The 17,823-nt window shown below is 40.5% G+C and overlaps 1 protein-coding gene across 1 annotated transcript in view; it reads right to left on the bottom strand.

Moving 5' to 3' along the window:
* The window catches only part of dok6 (docking protein 6), a 48,984-nt gene extending 32,314 nt beyond the window's left edge, over nucleotides 1-16,670 (bottom strand). The window contains exon 1 of the mRNA XM_074622535.1: nucleotides 16,323-16,670. Within this exon, the coding sequence (XP_074478636.1) occupies nucleotides 16,323-16,388 (66 nt within the window). The 5' untranslated portion in view covers nucleotides 16,389-16,670. The remainder of the gene's footprint in view (nucleotides 1-16,322) is intronic.
* Nucleotides 16,671-17,823: the final 1,153 nt, after the last annotated feature.

Below are 17,823 nucleotides of genomic sequence, written 5' to 3'. Positions count from 1 at the left end.
AGCCGAACTGGTCCCGAAATGTGATATTACGGTATTAGTAACCCTTATTTTCACGTGTGATGGAACTCGTCCGTGGCCGGGTGGCGTTACACGTGAAGTATTCATAGCTAAAAACTGGCATGAAATATGAAAGACAACAGGTTACAGCTGATTCATCACCCAAAAGCAAAGAGTCCGTCAACCCGTTCTCACTCCCAACTCGTCAAATACCAACGTTTGGTAAGTGCCCCTCGGCATCAGAAACCGGCGCATGGAGGTACCCTTTGCAGGGATGCACCGATCCGACTTTTCCAGTCCCGATACAGATAGCGTTACCTGGGCGTTGGGTATCAGCCGATACAGAGTACCGATCCGATACCAGGCCTGACTTAAACATTGCTTTACTAACTTTGTAAAACAAAATGTAACAAATAAATACACAGATATAAATGTACTGAATTATTATTTAATGAAATAATGGTATTCGATACTAGATCGGCCTATTATCATAGTCCGATACCCGATACAGGTATTTGAGTCAGTATCCGACCGATATCAGTATCGACGCATCTCTAACCCTATAGCAACAGTATGTGACGAACCAGGCTTTCAAGAAACTCCAATGTAAACCCACCCGCGGCGTTATTCGACAGTCGGAGCAAGGGTTAATCACGTGACTCGTTAGTATCATCAGTCCTGTGAGTCACTGAAGTTAACGTCAACCACAACCGTTTCATAACCCTTGCTAAGTGGTTGTGTTGCCTAAACATCCTGTTAAAAACGGAAGTTTATTTTGAAAGAACTAGGGCCGTCACAGTTTATGCGATAATAACGCGTTAACACCAAATCGTTTTGACTCCACTAAATTCTTTAACGCCTTTAACGCAATCGATCTTTCGGAGGTTGTAGCAGGCTCCGTTTTAAAGCTAGAGTGAAGATACTGGTATCCTATGAAACTAGAAAACCTAAAGAATCCATTGGTATCACATCATTTGGTGAGGAAAAACTGTCATGGCCATTTTCAAAGGGTTCCCTTGATCTCTGACCTCATGATATGACAGCTGTTGTTGCCTGTTGGGCTTGAGTTCGCCATGTTATGATTTGAGCATATTTTCATGCTAAATGCAGTACCTGTGAGGGTTTCTGGACAATATTTGTCATTGTTTTGTGTTGTTAATTCATTTCCACTAATAAATATATACATACATTTGCATAAAGCAAGCATATCTGCCCACTCCCATATTGGTGAGAGTGTTAAATACTTGACAAATCTCCCTTTAAGGTACATTTTGAACAGAAAAAAAACTTGTGATTGATTTGCGATTAATCATGGAAAATCGTGTGATTAATCACGAATATATATTTTAATCGACTGGAAAGAACACCGTGCATGTAAAGAGCGAATCTTAACACGCCATCCGTGGTCTGTTCAAAAGTAGCACAAGAGGGGTACCCTGAGTATTTGACGAGTTGGGAGTGAGTATGTGTTGGCAGGTGATATTAAAATTGGCAATGTAAGAGACAGAGGGCCAGCAAGAGATTTAGAGAAAGCCGAGAAGAATGAAAAAGAAAGATAGTTTGCTTAGGAGAAAGGTTGGAGATGTGAAAATGATCATGAGGTAGTGAGAGATGAAAAAGTAGTGTGTCGGAATAGGCCAGAGCTCCGACTGGCTGCGGCCCTCCGTTAGGATTCACGATGAATAATGCTTGGACTTGTTCATAAGAAACTCAGAATTTCAGGCACAACACCTCGGAAAGCTACAAGCAGAGTCTTTTTTGTGCTTCTGATTATCATGCAAATAACATTGTTGAGTGCTGGGAAAGTATTTCTACTGTTGTTTCTTATTACTGTGTGTGTAGCGGGTGGGGGGGGGAGAGACGAGGGAGATTATTTGACCCACGCTGGGCAACGCAGCCTTGAGCAGGAAAACATTAGTTAAAATGTCACACACTGTGCTGAATCCAGCCATCACAGCTACTGTAGCGGGGCTTCTTCTTCTCTTTTTTTTTAAAGCACAGCACAAAAATAGCAGCCAAATTATTCTGAAGGAGATGTAGGTCAATATTGAAGTTTCTCTCTCAGGTGTGAGGGAGCGAAGAGGAGTAGAGAGGGAATTTTTTTTTTTTATGTTGTGTAAACAGGGCGGCATATTGCTTGCGTCGGCCTCACCAGCATCCATCCCGGAGTATTGGGGCCGAGTCAAACTGACAAAAAGCTAGGACAAAGGATTACACCGCAATCATAATCCCATAATACACCAATCCAGTTTTATAATGCCGCTTACTTCAGTTATTCCATCGTATATTTCAGCCACTATTGATTCCGGTGACACTGAGGTTGGCAAGCACTGCTGGCTACAGTACACAAGGCAGTGCATGTGTAAAACATTTTTACAACGGCGGGGCAATTTTGCTTTAAGTCATCATTATGACAATTGCCTGCTCTTTAAACCATCCCTCATCCAAACCTCTTTATGTATTACAGCTTTAGTCAGCAATCCTCTGCGCACACACAAATTTCCATTTAATCCATGTACAAGGCTGAAGCGTTTCACAGACAATAACACGCAGACAAAGACGGATTTGACTATGGCAGAATACTCTCGCCGACAAGCAGACTGAGACCAGCGTGGACAGAAAGCAACAATGCAGAGCAGTGTTATTCTCTTTATGAGGATGGAATGAGTTGTCCGGCACCGTGTATCCTCGAGCCAGGCTGAATGTTAAACTAAATCCATAAATGAAGAGGAACACGGTCTGCATGCACAAAACTCCCCTTTAGGTCTAGTTGTAATGTAGGCAAAGCCTTATTTTCACTTTAGTATGTTGGTGCTCGTGTCGCCGGCGGCTTCCAGATGAGCAAAATTAGCATCCAGGCAGGTGAGGGGCTGTTACATGGAAACCAAACAGTGCCTCAGAAGTGGCCGACTAGCCTCTGTGGGAGAATATAAAGTGAGAGGATGAAAGGAGCTCTCTTGCCCACAACCATGATGCAACTCCACTAATTACCATTAGCTGACCGCTTAATTATCATATCAATAAAGACTGTGAAATCAAATGAGGCACAGACCACTGCGAGGTGTTCCAGTAAATAATACTTGGATATTATGAAACACAGTTTTCCAGGACACTTTTGTGCAAGCGTTTTTTTTGTTATTTGAATTTCATCAGAAGCCCTAAAAGCAGTAATCCTCATGCATTGGTGCAGTCATTCCCCCCCGAGGATTAATTCTAAAGAGGTACTCGCTCTCACTGATGTTCGGGCTGCTTCTCTGATATGGTTAGCCGGGAAAAGCAGCGGGCTCTGTGTCTGCGACGACTATTCCCCTCACAACCAGAAAAGCAGGAGATTTGTGCTCCCCGGAACTAACTTGACTCAGCCACATTTTGGTCTGCGAATCAGAGGGGGGGGGGGGGTGACGCTAGGGAAATAAACACGTTTGGGAAATGTGGAAGCGCACTTCCGAGTCAAAAGAACGAGGTCCGATGTTGTTTTTGTCTCATTTCCTCCCAAAGAACACACTCCCTTGGAATAAGTGGGCCGTGATTCGGTGTCACTGTGTGTCTCAGCATGAAATCATGGAGGAATGCAATTATCACTTCGCTCAACAGACATTTCTCTGAGATGTGAGCGAACAACTGGGAACATTAAGAGGGCAGCGAGAGGGAGGGAGGCGAGGTGTGTGTGGGTAACACCAGTTAATGCTGACCCCAATGTGTGCTCTCAACTTCCAAACTTCCTTCCGTTACAAAGTCCTAATCTGCTGGCGTACTCGCGATTCATGACGGGTCAAAAGTTTGCCATAGAAACTCCTCTTTCTTCTATTACTCCTACAACCTCTTGTTTTCGATTGTTTTATGACTTTTAAGAGCCATTATTTTCTCCATTATGACCTTTAAATTATACGCCCAAAGCGCCACTGCCAAGGCTACTATTGTGTGCTCCATTTCCCTTGGCAGACCTTATCCAAAATTCATTCCCCGAACAATAATTCTTGGGGAAATATTAAAAGCTGTTTGATAGAAAGGGGGATCAGATTACCTTGGCCTACACTCGAGGTCATTTCGACTCATTAGAATGGAGTGCGAATTTAAAAAAAGCTTTGCGTGCAACTTGGGAGCGAGTCAGCTGTAGCGTTTTCAAGAGAGCTGGGCAGGTACCAAACTGTCACCCCCAGTGCTCAGCGAGAGGCAAACTGTCACCTCCTTACTATTAAAAGAACTCCCCTGAGAAAGAAAGAGGGGGGGAAGGGAGAGTGGAGTGTACAAACTCATCTCCAAACAAACACAGACGGGTGACATGAACTGGCTGCTTTTTTTTTTCTCCCCCCACATACACAAGGTCAAGTTTCTTTTTTAACAACGCATTAATAATACAGAGCCTGACAATTAGTGCCACATGAAAAAAAAGGCTTGTTTACTCGACAGCTAGGGCTAATTAACATCATCCAACAAGGCTATTTGCTTGCATTTAAAGCAGATCAGGTGTAATATTTCATTATTTATTTTTTTCTCTAGCAAGGCCGTAACAATGTTTACCTATGTGCCGCGTTGAGTAAATTAAGAACACAGACAAAGACAGGCCTCTTAACACACGTAGACACACAGCTGAGGCTATCTTTGGCTGCGCACTGTACTGAATGTGCTTGGCAAGCAGGCTGATGAAAGGTAACAGCAGGAGAAGAACTCATTATAGATCGTGATTCAAATTTAAAAAGGTAGCTGGGACTTTATTCCTTCTAAGAATAACTTCATCCGGTCCACTTTTTTTAGACAGTATTTACAAATCTGAATGTCAGACAACTCGTCGTAGGAGACCCGATTTGGAACAACTCCTCTGAATTGAATTTGGAAGCACTTTGAGACGGACTTTTACCATAAGACTACCATGATGGATTTTTCTATGATTTTTAGTCCTAAATTTAAAGTCACAGAAATAAAAAACGCTCTAGAAACTGTATTTTCACATATCTGACAAATGAAAGCACCGGTGCATGCACATAATATGCAAATCCACATACATACACACAATGCCCACATACTGTATGCACACACACGCAAAGTGAAAGTGAGCTTAGCTGCAGAGTAGAGCCCCCGAGGGCCGGTCTGTTGATTAATGAGGGGAGGAAGGCGAGGAGAGGAGGATGAAGCAGAAGTGTTAATGGAGCTATGATAGATTCCTCTAGGCCTGGTGTTTTATAGGTGAGTCTCCAGTGTATCCGCACAATCTAGCAATACAGTGTACCACAGAGAACCGTAAAGCCTGAGCCCTGCGTGGGAGGTGAAATATGTGGATCAGATGGACTTGAAAATCACCTTTTTAAATCACACAGCTAACATTAATAAGGGAATTCATTTAACTGTGAGGGAACATTATTAGAATACTGTAAGTTTTTTTTTTCTCAGCCACAAGATAGATCGAAATATAATTAATTTCACCAACTTTATTGCAAACACCTTTACCCAAAGTCGAAAAAAGGAGCAAAGATTCTCTTGTAAAACACTACAGAGAGAACCAACTTTCTGACAACAGTGACAGCGCGATTTTACAGGAGGAGCATCCAATTTGTTCATGACTGTCACATCGCTGGAATGTAATATTTAACAGCTTGAATAAATATTCTGAGTCAACAGTCTTCAGTTCATTGTCAGGGAGGCAGGTGGAGGAGAATCTCTCAGTGAGTGACATCACATCACAGATAGTATAGAAATAGTCTTAGTCTTTCCTAAATAACTACTCACATATGTATATGTGAGTATATGTATAGTAGTATGTATATGTATATGATGATATACATCGTCAAAACGATATAAAAATGTCTAACGTATTTATTTTTCGATATCGTTTCTATCGCTATATAGGCTAGGCAAAAATGTATTTCATTTTTCTCTATAATATCACTTAAAACTGTTTTGTTCATTTTGCACTTAAGTTCTTAAAATGAGAAAATACTCAGTACTTTTCATTTGTCAGGCATTTACTTCACACGGGAGTATACAAAATAGGCTTTAACATGTGGTTATTTCATATAGACTATTTATTTATTTATTGAATTACCAGAAAACATGCTATATCGTGATAAATGTCATTATCAAGATATGAAATAACCTATATTGTGATAGATTTTGGCCATATCGCCGAGCCCTAGCCTTTATTTTTTGTTAATATGTTAAGAAAGCTTTTGGTTTGTAGCATTTTGCAATATTGTATAAATCTGCAATAATGTTTTGGGCAACTTGGAGGCAGCAGAAACGAGCATAAACACGCCACTAACATATCACTTTTTTTTAAGTTGATATAGCAAACTTGTTAGCACACAGTTGCCTATTTACAAATTCTGCAGATAGAGGGCAACACTAGCATTTATTTGGAGTCATGTTTTTTGCCACCTGGTGAATGTCAGTCCAATGTTAACTCTACTTTTAGCTCCGATTTTGGTCTCTACCAATCTCCCGAAGGAAATATCTGGCTCTTAAGCTGCTAAATGCTCCACTATAGCTAGTTTCCAACTTTGTCTGTCGTTGAGTGCAGGGCAGGTAGTGTACAGTCCATTTTTTTAGATTTTCACTAATGACAAAGATGCTGTTGAGAGCGATGAGAGTGAGCCAAAACAGTAAAGTTGCCAGCCATAAAACCAAAACAATGAGCTGAAAGTCGCTATAAAGCTCCGTAGAGCTGGGTTCATTGCTATGAGCAACCCCTTTCACATACAAATCCTCATATGATTGATTATCATTAAAGAAATATTGATAAAGCCGCTTTAAATGATATGCTGTGTGACTTTTCTACACTTGACATACAAATAGAATGATTGAAAGTGGAACAACAATTGAAATGTGGTTGGATAATATGCTTGTTCCCCCTACTTGTTTTTATGGTGTTGAATCAAGTGTCTCGTCTGTTGTCAGGGGGCAGAGTCTGCAGGGATTGGAAAGATTAAATAGCCATGAAGAGAGTCCTTTTCCACTGAGCTGTGACTTCTCCCCCCAATGGGATTAGAGAACTTTGCACTTTACAAAGCAGCTCATCAGAAAACATTGGGAACACAAAGCCGTTATGGACAGCAGCAGCTTGGTGTGACATGTGTTTGTGTACGGATTTCAGGCAGAGAGACAGAGGAGACGGCGAGAGAGGGAACAAGTTGCTGGGATTGAAAGAAGAGTCCTGTCTGGTATTTTTGAGAGCGTGACACTGAGCGAAGGCAAGAAAAGAGAGTGTTGATACAATAGGGCAGTATTAGCAACCAGACTCTTTATGGCGCATTACTTAATCAATTGGGCTTTAGACATTACGAACTACTAATAACAGCGTTCTGTCACGACAAAAAGCTTTTTTGATAATTAGGAACAACGGGAATCAATGATGTGAAATGTTCAAGTGGGGTCCGGGCAGAGATTTATTTATGAAAGCGACTATATAATAGAGGCACATTTTTCACCATGAATAACGACTGTTGGACTGTTGTTCCCACATCCTGCTGGAGATGCAATTCATCAGGGCCAATAAGAGCTGGTAATTTGTCTTCAGGTCTTTTGTCTGATGGAGGAAGCTGATGAAAACCAAAGGAAATGACCACACGATGTATAGCCCTGCATATCTGTGAATTAATGCACCGAGTCGAAAAGCATCCATCACAGGAAGAGCTGAAAATAGGCTACATGCACCCACAAGGCACAAATAAAAATCATAAACAAAACAAGGAAAAATCCTCTATCTGCTACAGTTTCAATTTCTATTTGGCAATCAGAAAGATGGAGTGGGAAACACGGCTAATTGTGGCCACTGGACGTTAGAATCTAATCATTCGCTAATTGATATAATCTGATTTCTTTGCCCAAGCCCAGTCACATTTATCCGTGTTGTTTGGAAGTCTCAATTCCTAGCTGTCTTTTCTACGCTCCACTGATGAGTACAGTTCCTTGGGTGAAAAATCTCCTGACATCCACCATTCTGGACGGCCTGTCATTGTTAATAGTGAGTGCATGGAAGTGGCAAGATCCTATCTCAAATGGCTGTGCCATCTTAGACAATAGATCCATTGTTCTCCACTTCTTCTTGCGTCTGCTTTGGTGGGTGCTCGAGCGCCAACAAGGGGGAACATACCCACACACCATTACAATACACGCTGTCCACGTAAAGGCCACTGGTCACTGAACACAAATGCTCACTTGTTAGACAAAAAAAAACAGCTGAGTGAGACAAAAGAGGGATAAAACTGTTAATAACTGTTTTATCTGTAGACAGAAATGGTAGGAGCGCACCATGGGTCCAAGAAAGTACTTTAAGAGTAATAACTCTTGATTTTGTCCTGATATTAATGGGTACAAAATGCTTTATTTGCACCATTAATGGCTTTTTCAGTGTAAACTGCAAGCTTAGCATCAGACTCAGGTCTCAAAGGTCTGCAAAACCGAACATTTTGAGATTTTGTATTAGTTTCTAAATAGATGTTTTGCCCAACCAACACTAAAACCCCAACATATTCAGTTTACAGAGCTATAAAATCCTCACATTTCAGAACCTAGAACCATTTTTGGCTTGTTTGCTAAAAAAAAAAAATGACTGAAACGATTGGTCAGTTATCAAAATATTGCTCTGAATGGAATTATTCTTCAACTGTAGTATTTACATGCTTAATTTCTTCCCCAATAGAGCAAAGGTGGAAAGATACATGCATTTCACATTTATCTCATGAGTAAATATTCATAAATAGTGCCTAACCACAGAGCCAGTATAGCTGGTAGGGGTATTACACCATGTCATTTTGATTTGTTAACAACAAGCATTCCTTACTGTGAGCTTTTGCTGTATTATGGCACGAGCCTCTGTAACACAAGTACTGTAGATTGATACACATTAAACTTCCCTCAAACATTCCCACAAGACCCAAATGTGATGAGGTTCCAATAAGTACTGAGCTACAGTAGTTGTTGCTTGTTTTTTCACTCCCTAAATTACAGAGGGTTATTTGCCCCAAAACAAACTGTATACATTCCCAAGATTGGGAAATGGTTCTCTCGTAAAAAAGTAATTTCAAGAGCCCAAATCACTTCTGTAAATCTATAAACAGGAGAGTAACCCATCTTTTTGCAAATGATATCCTTGTGTTTGGATGATGAATAACTTAAACTCTCAGTCTGCAGCCCCGATTATTGGTTTACTGATTATTTGTTTACGTCCACACTTTTGGCTGATTGTATTTTCACTCCTCCTCATTCTGGACCAGACATAATGCATTTTTAATGTGTTTTCTGCTTTGACATTTCTGGTTTGACCAAGGCATTCTCATAACTGCACTTTGATGGCAGTAGAGTACAACTTTGTCCTCTCTAATTTTATTCTTGCTATATTGAATTACATCAGCAGTCTATCAAACATATTATACAGTGTGTATCTTTGTCAAATCTAAGTTAGTTTGTTGGTTTCAATCTTATTTGGGCTTGAGTGTTAGACCAACTGTGCAGACCAGCACAATGAAGGTACACTTTTTGATTTTAAGATGCCCAACAGCAACTCCGGAGCTCAAAAATGTATTCCAGCTCACTGTTGACGTTTTTAAAAAATCAACACAGTCAAGTTTCATATCAACAGTGAGCTGGAAGGGGAATTTGGGGATTTGGGCTGCTATTTGGCACCAAAACAAAATCAGGGAGAGTGCAAGGTAAGGTGGTTTAGCCTCCGAAAATATGATCATCATCATATTTTTAAAGCTGCTATAACTAATATTTTTATAAAAACAATTGATCAAATGACTGTGTGTAATGTGAGAAGGGCTCACATGTTGTCACGTACCCACAGAGACCTCTGCAGTTACCCTCAGCTCTTTGGAGCTTAATAGCTAATTTCCCTTTTAACTCTGAGTTTGGTCTCCACCAACTCCTGTGGGAAATAAATAGCTCTTTAGCTGCTAAATCCTCCATTTTCTTTACCAGGTAAATATTAATTTTGTCTGTGTGCCGTTTGGTGTTGGGCAGGTAGTGCACAGGGGGGATTTTAGAGCTTTGTTTTTGTTGCAGTGTCTGAAAACAGCATGAGAGTGAACCAAAATAGTAAAGTTATGGGCTGTAAAACTAAGCTAAATGTCACTATAACTGCAAGAGTCGGGTTATAATTCTCTGTGGGTTTGTCACATGCAGCCCATTCGCATGAAAAAGGCATATGAATGACACAATAATGTGCAAGGCATTTAGCGTGCAATAAGAACCCCTTTCTTGCTTTTGCCGTGTTATTTGTACGCCATGTATTCTGTACTGACAGCAATGTAAACACCTCCACGTAAATATGCTATGCTCAGAGCTAGTGACGTGGAATAAATAGCGAGAAAGGCCGCTTATGGTGGGCGGATGGGGAGGTGGATGTGTCCAACAAATACATGACTTTTAACCAGGAGACTGGGTTTTTGTTTTGTAAGTTACATTAGTGACGTTTGTCACGTGAAGATTGTCACGTGTTTTTTGGTGAAGTTTTTTCCGTAGTTATGTTATGTTGTTTCTGTACGTATTTTACCTAGTTTACATACTTATTTTAAGGCCAAACATGTCTTTCCCAAACCTAACTAAGTGGTTTTGTTGCCTAAACCTAACTGTAGACGTTGCCATAGTTTTGTTGCGTGGCGTAAAAATGACATGAGAATGTCCATGTAATGTTGTGCTATTTATACGCCTTCCCGTAAGACCGACCCATTTCCATTGTTAATATACAAATGTTAATTATAGCCACTTTAAATATCAGGAATGAAGTAAAACAACAATATATTGGTTCTATTCTTGCTGCATATGCTTGTATGTAAAAGAAGGTAATGTTGAGATTATTGCAGGTATTTGTTTTGTTGGTGTTGATGTGGTGGGAAATGAAATTTTAACAAGAATAATCGAAGTGTGAAAGCTATGTGTGAAGTGCTCTGCGTTCTCTTAAAATATAACATATTTTTACCTCTGGGCCAACATCTGATCTACAGCTCCTTTTGAAGTGTCAAAACATGTTTGTGAATGGAGAGACTGAATAGCAGACAGACCCACCAGCAGCAAACTGAAATTGACCATTTTTGTCAAAAGCTTGAAGAAATGTTGGACAGACGAGTGGAAAATTTTCACAGAACAGCTGACCTTTACTATTTACCACAGCGATGCTTAACCCGGGAAACATGTAACCTGGTCTGAGACTGACGCACAAATTGCTCAAAGGTCATGTTATTCACCTCGTCAAGAGGAGTCCATCCCACTGATAGCATCTCTGAAGGGCAGAAAGAAGGCGCTGCATGAGTGTCGGGCCAGATTTGATGTTTTTCTCAGTGCAGGGACACTTGTTTTTGGCGCTTGTCAACATTTAGTTTGTCTTTATGTTGTAAAAAGAACTGTATGGTACAAAGCCACAGGATTAAAATTAATTGAGAATCCACACACTGTTCTCTGGCAGCAGATTGTTTACTTGTTTGTCGGGTGCATGTGTGTGCCAATTCTTCAATGTTGAACCAAGCCAGTTTGTGTGTATGTGCGTGCGTGCCTTTGCACTGTGTCAGGGAGAATAGCCTGTTGGGGTTATGGAGGGTGCAGCGTGGGGGTGATGAATAGGATGCTTTTGTGCTCAGTCTCTCAGCTGTCTGCAAACGGGCGAAGGAGAGAATAGCGAGAGAGAAAGGGGGGATGAGGTGAGGGAGATAGCCAGATAAAGGGGAAGAAAAGAGGAAGGGAGATAAAATAGAGGGGGGGAGGGATGGAGATGAGAGAGACACTGTGAAGTGTGGGGAGTACAGGTGAGACGCGAGGTGAGAGAATGGGTGGAGAGGTGAGGAAGAGGAGGGGGAATGTGAGAAAGGGAAGGAGAGAGAGAGACTACTTGTGCATTCAAGAACACTGCACCGTTGTCTCTTCAGCCAACAAAGAGACAAAGAAGTTGGCTAATGTAGGAAATCGTTGCCATTCATGTCAGTGGAAAAAGAAAACAAATGTCCCAGGAAAAAAAAAAGAGAGTAAAAAGTGAAGAGAAAGTGCCCCGGTTGGTAATTTTGATCACTCGGCAGAACACAGATCTGACCTCATGGCCTCAACCTTCACACATGACGGGGTTTGGAAATGAGCCAATCATATTGACAGATGCTGATGAGTTCAGGCGAAGCTGTTGGGGTGGCCACTTTAATATCGCATAAAGAGAACCATTCGACTGTACTACTTTCTAATAAAAAATAATGTATAATGCATTTTAAATGGCACAGCATTACAATAGAGACCTGGGCGGGAGCATTAGAAGGTCAACTGTGATGCAAAGTCTTGATATGTGATATTTGAAAGACCTTTTTAAAGCACACAAAAAAAAACATTAAAAAATCATCACATGAAGGGTGAAAACAGCCAGGACCTTTCTGTCCTAAAACCTAGAAGGTACATCCAGTTGCTCTGACAGGTAGGGCAGAGTGTCGAACCAAAGTACTTTTCTGTACCAAGTGAAATGTGTCTGTAGCGCTTAATATCAAAAACTGTCAGAAAAAAAAGAAAGCTGGCATCAAAAGCTTAGTCGTATTGTAAACTGAATATCTCTGTGTTTTTTTATCTGATAGACAAAACAAATGATTTGAAGATGTCACCTTGGGCTTTAGGAAATTGTGACAGTAGAAAAAAAAAAAGGCAAACAATTAATTAATCATGAAAAGCAGATAAATATTCAGCAGAATAATCGGTAATGACAATAATTGTTAGTTGCAGCCAGTGGGCAACCTCCGGGTCTGAAAAGTGAAGCCATTGAGGAAGTGCCTTAAACTTGCATTCCTTCTAATAGCCAGCAGGGGGCGACTCCTCTGGTTGCAAAAAGAAGTCAGATTGTATAGAAGTCTATGAGAAAATGAGCCTACTTCTCACTTGATTTATTACCTCAGTAAACATTGTAAACATGATGTTTATGGTCTCAATCTCTAGTTTCAAGTCTTCTTCAATACAGCATGATGTTCATTTAGTAAATTATGGTCCCATTTAGAGTCAAATAGACCATAAAGTAGGGTATGCTTTAGGGCGTGGTTACCTTGTGATTGACAGGTCGCTACCACATCGTTGGGAGTTGTCCACGTTTTTGTCTCATGAAAGTTAATTGCAACATCTTAGTCGCCTAAAATTGTCTTAATCAGCGTTCGATTGTAATTAGCTCCATGCTCTCGTGTCTTGCAAATAACCAAGATTGCGACGGCCAAAAAACAAGATAGTGACGGCCAAAATGCCGAATTCAAGGCTTCAAAATGGCAGTCCACAAACCAATGGGTGATGTCACAGTGACTATACGTTCACTTCTAATATACAGTCTATGGTTGCAGCTCTACTGGCATCAAATGTTTGGCCAGACTTCTGATCTTGTTTACTCATCATTTGAGAAGATAGTTCCTTATTTGAATCAGAATATTTTTTCAGACACATTAAACCTTCAAGAACTTTTGTTCAAGCGCATAATAAATGAATCAATAAGTTGATCAGTAGACGGACGGTAAACTTATCTGCAACAATTTTGATGATCAATTAACAATTGTCAAGCAAAAAATGCCTAAAATGCACTGGTTTCAGCTTGTCAAATGTGAAGATTTGCCTTATATAAGAGTATTATTTTGGGGTTATTTTTTTATTATTTTGAGGTATTGGACTGTTTGTTTGGATAAAACAAACAATTTTGAAGATGTCTTCCTGTGCTTTGGGAAACATAAATAAACTGGCGTATCATATCAGAGAGAATTGAAAGATTTCAAACTATATCAGCCCTAGCAACATGATAGACCACTGGATGGAGGTCTACAGTATGTTGCACGTATGGCTGCATTTTAGTGATGAGGAAAAGCAAAGAGGCCTGTGGATGTCCATATTACTAAATCTGAGTCTAGTATCCTTCTGTTCATAGACATTATTGAGGTGTTGAGTCAAAAAATGAGACAAAGAATCAAATAAAATATGATGTTTGAGATCATCCTGCAAAATAGCTACAAAATAACCCTCACACATCCAAATAACCATCCCTTCCAAAACAGATGTGTGTCTTTCCAGTCAGCCCACGCACATGTCACACATTTGGATTTCCATCTCCCTCAAAACACTTGAAATTAAGCCATTTAGCACTGATGAGGCATTTTTCCCCCACAGAAAAAAACAAGAAGAAGAGGAATCATCCCAGAGATGCCCTCCATCAGTGCCTGTTGATTCAGGCATACAGATACCTTATTTCTGCTTCATTTCATTGTTTCTCTCTCTCTCTCTAACTGATTCAGAATGAGAATACTAGCGTGGACAGATAAATACTTTCTGTCTACCCACACCGGGGTCCTCTGAGGCCATCGCAGCATGGCTTTTCTATGATGAAACAGCAGCGAGCGGTGGAGGGCTGAGGGAGTGGGCGATCAGGACACAAACTGTTTTTCTCCACAAACAGCAGGATGAGACGTGGAGCTGGCAGAGATATGGCATCCATACCTCAAGCGCAGCCAACGCAGCGTGCGTCCCTCGCTTGCTTTGCAAAGTCATACACACTCTGTTCCTCTGAACACACACACTCTGTTCCTCTGAACGCATCCAGCTAATAGCATATGCAAGAAGTAAATAAACTGAGGCCAACTGTATGTGTGTGTGAGCTTATTTGCATGTTAACAACAACAAATGCCATTTGTTATATCAAGCTTGTGTTGTGCAAGTAAAAGGTTTCTCTTACTCGACAATCACTCTTAAAGAGCAATCAAAAGGTAAGCTCGATGGCGGGCGAACAATAGTAGGGTAATGTTGATGAAGCCAGGTGATGATGTGAGGAGGCAGACATCATTAGCCTCCATCATCACACTTCATCAAAAGGAGAGGGAGTGTGCCCGCTCTGTTTTGGCGTAATGAGCTGGAAGCATGAACAAAAGCAGATGGCTTCATGAGTCAGACAATAAGGCGCTCATAATTGAATATATATCATTCATTTTCAATTTAAGCGGTCGAAGCCATTTTTTTTCCTCCAATGGAAATCCATTATCAGGGCACATTATTGAGGGGACTGCCATCACACACCGAATCAGCTGGATTTCAATGAGACTTTTTCAATGCTGGGAGCAATTCATCATGACTGAAAGAGAGTTAAAGTGCGGTGACTAATAATAGGCTGATGACAAATGGTATCCCTAGTACTATGTTGTACATCCTAGAATCCATAAAATGTTAATTAGCATTATGATAAAGATACCTGTGGTGCACAGTTGTAATTGACCTTATTATAGAGTTAGTTATGGTGTGGTTAATGTATGTCATAATACTTTTACATAGCTTTTTATGGTTAGTTTATAACTACAGTTCTGCTTGAAAAAAGTGTGATCTGTCAATGTTTGCAACCTAACACATCTGTGCAACTTCAAACGTCTGTTGAAAGCTGCTCAGCTCTGTACTCACTGATCTTTATGTCATGGTCTTCATGACTTGCTTTTACTTGACAAGCATACTTTGTGATGTGCTATTGTGTGTAGCTGTGTATCGTGCGTTTTGTATGTTCTTTCTTTGTATGACTGTAGTATGTTTCTTTGTTTTGACCTGCCAAGGGACTTACAGATGTGAATTATCTTAAAGCTATAATCTGGTATACGGTGCATCAAATGGTGCCATTTATGTTTTAAACTGTACATGGTCCCTTTTAAATAAAATAATAATAAATACATTTTAAAAAAAAGTCAGAAAACTACATAACTTTCTCAATGACAATAAAGGCTGACACCCAGCTGTCAATCATCTCCTCTTATGCCAACAACATCTCAGTATGTTTTTGCACAATGCACACTATGAGAGAAACTCAGCTCTAATCAGTTTTTCCTCTTGAAGACCTAGTACTATGTTGTACATCCTAGAATCCATAAAACATTAATTAGCATTATGATAAAGATCCTTATAGCCTGTGGTGCTCAAGTTGTAAGTGACCTTATTATAGAGTTAGTTATGATGTGGTTAATGTATGTCATAACACTTTTACATAGCTTTTTTATGGTTAGTTTACCTTTTTTTCCTCTAATATGACTACAGTTCTGCATGAAAAAGTGTTATCTGTCCATGTTGACTACACACAGCATAACTTTCTCAATGAGGCTGACACCAGCTGTCAATCATCTCCTCTTATGCCAACAACATCTCAGTATGTTTTTGCACAATGCACACTGAGAGAGAAACTCAGCTCTAATCTGTTTTTTCCTCTTGAGGAGCTTCACAGCAGGACTTGCAGCCTATGGAGCAATTAAAGCCTCTTTCTTAATCCAGAACAACTGGAACTCCTCTTCCTCTTCCTCTTCCTCCTCCTCCACCAGCAGCAGCAGCAGCAGCAGCGCTAGTATCTAGACAGCAAGTGCAACAGTATATATACTCACCCCCAGTTTCTTACTCCGTATCCTCACGTATCCCTGTTTGACTATGTCGTTGAAGTTGGAAGCCATGGTAAAGGAGGAGGTGAGGAGGGGATAGGGGAGAGGGTATAGCTTCCTGCCCGAAACTCTTCTTTCTTTCTGGGTAAATGCTTTACTCGCTCGGTCGGTGAGACATCCAGCAGGCTATAGGAGAGAAGAAGCGAGGCGGTGGTGGGGCAACCTGCGTCCTGTGTCAGCGCTCAGGCTGCCCGGCTTCAGCGGCGCGATCCATCCGCCAGAGAGGAGGGAGATACCATTCAGTCAGCTGATTCACTGGAGAGAGGAGAGGAGAGGAGAGGAGGAGGAGGAGAGAGGCGCGCTTCCTGGACCACACCATCCCCAAAACAGCGAGGGGGGTGTGGGGGATAACTGCTGCTGCGGAGGGGGTGGACCTATCTTTAATTCAAGGGGGGGGGATACCAGACTTTTTTTTTTTATTATTACTCTAAAATTGTCAGAACTGTTGCTGACAACCATTCATTTCCCCATATATAGTGGAAAACTATCTTATTATAGTTGTGGATTAGTCGTCTTGCATCTTGGTCGACTACTGGAACCTGATTAGTCATTTTATAAGAAATGAGCTCAGTCATGTTATCATGGTCACATCACTGGAATAAAATAATGGCGTATTCAAAAATATGGGTTTGATCTTAAAAGGACACTATGTAATCATTAATTTATTCATTCATTCATTCTCACTGTGCAATATCATTTTCCACTTGTGCAATTTTGTTAATAGTCTGTTTATTGTGAATACTGTATATACTGCTCCTTTTATTATACTTCCTTCTATTTAAATGGTTCATATTTTGTTACACTTTGTTTAGCTCTTTTTTACTGTGTTAGCTGATGCATCTTGTTTTTTGCACTATCCCCTTTGCTGCTGTACACTGCAATTTTCCCCACTGCGGGACTAATAAAGGAATATCTTATCTTATCTTCTAACTTTTAAACGAAGAAATAGAAAAATAAATATTCTTCCTCCTACAGATGAAAAGGAAACGTATTAAAGGTGCTGTTGATAACATTCAGCCACTAGATGTCGCATTCTCCCTCCCTCCGTTCCATTGCATTCACTTCACAACAAGTGGTTGCCAGGCACTTACCGTCAATCTCAGCCATTTATCTGTTTTTTTCCCACACTGACGACCCAGAGATACCACGTGATACCGACGTTGTTTTTCTAGTGGCTCACAAGCATTTCAAGTTTTCGCGTCGGCCACTGTAGTTCTCCTGCACACTTGGCACACTGGAGAAGCTTCAGATGGTTGCAATCTGCAACCGCACCACTAGATGACGCCAGGTCCCACACACTGCACCTTTAAAATTCATTGTCAACTATTTTGATAATTGATTCATCAATTTAAAATTTTAAAAAATTGAGATTTTTAAACCATTCTCTGACATTTTATAGATCATTAAGGAAACTATAATCAGCATATTTATCAATGATGAAAATAAC

This window comes from Sebastes fasciatus, chromosome 21 (assembly GCF_043250625.1).
Source record: "Sebastes fasciatus isolate fSebFas1 chromosome 21, fSebFas1.pri, whole genome shotgun sequence".
In the NCBI taxonomy this organism is placed as follows: Eukaryota; Metazoa; Chordata; class Actinopteri; order Perciformes; family Sebastidae; genus Sebastes; species Sebastes fasciatus.
Note: the sequence above shows the minus strand (reverse complement) of the source record. Positions and strands in the feature narration are given on the sequence as shown.